Raw genomic sequence first — 3,145 nt, 5'->3', positions numbered from 1 at the left:
CCCCAGCCCCACTCCCTCGCTCACTGTGGGGGCCTTGATCTTCCCCCCCACACCCCTTCCCTCCCCTTCCACCACAACAGGCTTACCAGCTTCATTCAGCTCTTCAAGCTGCTGGGTTGTGCTCCTTGCTGCCTATGTGCTGCGCTGCAGCTGTGCCCATGCACAGGCAGTTATCAGCCACACCAGGCCAATTTCTGATACTCTCAATATTTTTTATATTGGTGCTGATCTGATATTGGACCAATGTATCGGTGAACCTCTAGATATTAGCTCTCCTTCAGTTTTCAGAATGAATTCAAAGATATAAGAGAATATAACTCTTTTCCTACATTTTTCCAGGGCTCTGAACTTGAGTTTAACCCAGGGGCGGGCAATTATTTTGGGTGGAGGGCCACTTACTGAGTTTTGGCAAACCATTGAGAGCCACATGACAGGCAGCCAGGGGCAGATATTAATTTTCTAAATTTTTTAGGGATCCTGTGGGCCAGATAGAATGGCCTGGCAGGCCACATCCGGCCCACGGGCTGCATTTTGCCCACCCCTGGTTTAACCTTCTTTTTTTATGTTCTTAGCAAATTTAATCCTGTGGTCAAATGACAAGTTTTTTTTTCATGTTTATTCTTATTTTTAAAGGATGTGGACTCCTACATCCATCGGTCTGGGCGCACAGGTCGAGCTGGACGGAATGGAATTTGTATCTGTTTCTATCAGCGAAAGGAAGAAGATCAACTTAGACATGTAGAACAAAAAGCGGTTAGTTTTCTTGGGGTTTGTTTTCCGTAATAGAGTCACAGTGTCTGACATTACAGCATGCATTTGTATTCTTGGATAGCTTGCAGGGTAGGTCTGCTTAAAACCATACAAATCCATTTTGGGAATACATGGGTCCTAAAATGTTAACATCAGTGTTTGAAAAGCTTTGATATATTGAGCTACACTATGCTTGGCAATTGTTTCTTTTTCATTCTATTAAGTAACTCTGACTTTACCATCACTACTGTACATGAAACTTCATATGTACATTCTGTTGTTGAAGGTACTTAAGATTTTATGAATAATTAAGTTTAAAATGAAATATTTTAAAATCCTCTTCTACCTTACTTATCTACCAAGGCTTGCGTTTGATGATTTGAAATCCCTGCAATGGCTACTTTTTCTGTTCTGTTGTATGTTTTTTACTGTTGAAGGGTAAACATGGAATTTTAATTCTTTCTTTGTCTTTTTAGCATATATTGCACATCTTTCCAAGCATCTTTAATGTCTTGCTCTATGATCTATCGATCCATCAGTGCAAAGGAAAAATATCTAAATCCTGTAATTTAAAAGCAGAAGTTTTGAGACAGATGTCATCCAAGAATTCTTTTTTTCCTCATACTGTGTTTTCCATTTCTTTTGTTTTATTTTCAATTTCATCCAGCATTTGAAAACCATTCTGCTGCTTATTGCTTGGTGTTTTGGCTAAGACCAGTGTAACATCTCTTTAAATAATTGATAATCCTTGTGTTGTGGGTTTGGACTCTGACAACATATCCAAGCTTTCTCCTTGCTATCATCTCTGGTATAAATATGCAGACTAGGCACAAGTATCTGCAAGTTAGCAAAGATCTCAACATGATTTTTTTTTTAGATTTCAGGTGAAATAAAAGTTATTTATAGTTGAATAAATCCTGAACAGAAGATTTTCCTACTCAGCACTTGAAGTGGAATAGAGGCATCTAAAGCCAGACTTGACTGATTTAGCCTATTGAGTACCATAGAAAAAAAATACCTTGATCTGCAATTCATGGTTTCTTCTCAATTTCAGGGAATAATATTTAAGCGTGTAGGTGTTCCTACTGCAACAGAGATCATTAAAGCTTCCAGTAAAGATGCTGTCAGGTATGTTTGCTATCTGCTCATCATTCTAAGATGTTTTGAACTTGTTAAGCAGCAATGCTATTGTTAATGTGGACTACAGGTCAGCTCTGGTATATGTACCAATATACCTCTGTGCTTTCCTGCATGGACCAGTAGATTCTAATAAGACAATGGCAATGAACATCTGTATGTCAGAGACCCTCGTGCAGTGAAATTCTCCTTCAAAACACATTTTGTTCAAAGTGTTTTTAATTTATGACAAAACAAGTTTAAATATCTGGAACAGAGAATAACTACCAGGCAGGTGATACAGTTTTAAGCAGAAGTAAGAGTGCACCCCTGTCACAGGTGTGTGTTGTATTTCATTTGCCACATGCTAAGTTAGGTTCCTTGTTAAGATTTCCATGTTGACTTTGTGCAGCTTCAGTCCTAACTCGATACGCATCTGACCTTTACTTGATGGAAATTGCTTCCAGCTGGCATTTATTCTAATGCTTCTCTTTTGCAGCAGATTTGTATTTCCTGTGCTAAGAGTATGTATTTGATTGGTTCCTGTATATCACCTTTATACCTGAGAAGTGCTTCACAAGTCTGTGTCAAATATGATATGACCTTTGCCTAAAACTATCCAAGACTCCTAACTTGGGCACTGTTAGTTAAGCACAGACTTGAGTCTCCCATTTCTGCTAATACTTTCTTACAGTGATAGCGTAGTGTAGATCAGCGGTGCTCATCTGGCCCACAGGGCCAGTCCACAGGTCAGATCAGGCCCCGTGTATCAGCATTGGGCCCCATGCCGCCTCCCCTCAATCCTACTTGGACCTGTGCTGCTCTGCCCTGACTGGCCCCAGTCAGGGCCAGGGTCAGGGCCAGGCTCTCCAGCCCCTGGGGCTCACTCTGGATCCAGAAATTTGATAGCAGGGAAATGGCAATTAGCTGCCACTGTTCCCTCGCACCAAATTTTTGGATCGTGGGAGAGCTCCCCCAGCCAGATGAAATGGCTCCGGCCTGCAGGCCAGGGGTTGTGTGTGCTTGGTCTAGTCCAGTGGGGGCTGACCTTTTTATCAGACATGCTGCAAATTAGCTCCATGCCATCCCCAAGTGCCACTCTGATCCCCTTCCCCTGCCTAATTTCCTGCTCTGCCTTCTGCTCTGTCTGCTGCCATATTGCCTGTCCCCTCCCTGGTCTGCTGCAAGCCATATGTAGAGACTTTTCTTGCCATTGGCCACTTTTAGTCTAAACCAGGGACAGGCAGTTATTTTGGGCGGAGGGCTGCTTACTGAGTTT

The 3,145-nt window shown here is 41.9% G+C and overlaps 1 protein-coding gene across 1 annotated transcript in view; it reads left to right on the top strand.

Moving 5' to 3' along the window:
- DDX21 (DExD-box helicase 21) overlaps positions 1 to 3,145 on the top strand; it is a 68,220-nt gene that overhangs the window by 56,664 nt on the left and 8,411 nt on the right. Inside the window, exons 9-10 of the mRNA XM_019507850.1 lie at positions 634 to 753; positions 1,805 to 1,878. Coding sequence (XP_019363395.1) covers positions 634 to 753; positions 1,805 to 1,878 — 194 coding nt within the window. The remainder of the gene's footprint in view (positions 1 to 633; positions 754 to 1,804; positions 1,879 to 3,145) is intronic.

The sequence above is a fragment of the Gavialis gangeticus genome, unplaced genomic scaffold (genome assembly GCF_001723915.1).
Source record: "Gavialis gangeticus isolate Ggan-Ray unplaced genomic scaffold, GavGan_comp1, whole genome shotgun sequence".
Classification (NCBI taxonomy): Eukaryota; Metazoa; Chordata; order Crocodylia; family Gavialidae; genus Gavialis; species Gavialis gangeticus.
The sequence above is the reverse complement of the archived record's forward strand: the minus strand, read 5'-3'. Positions and strand labels throughout refer to the sequence as shown.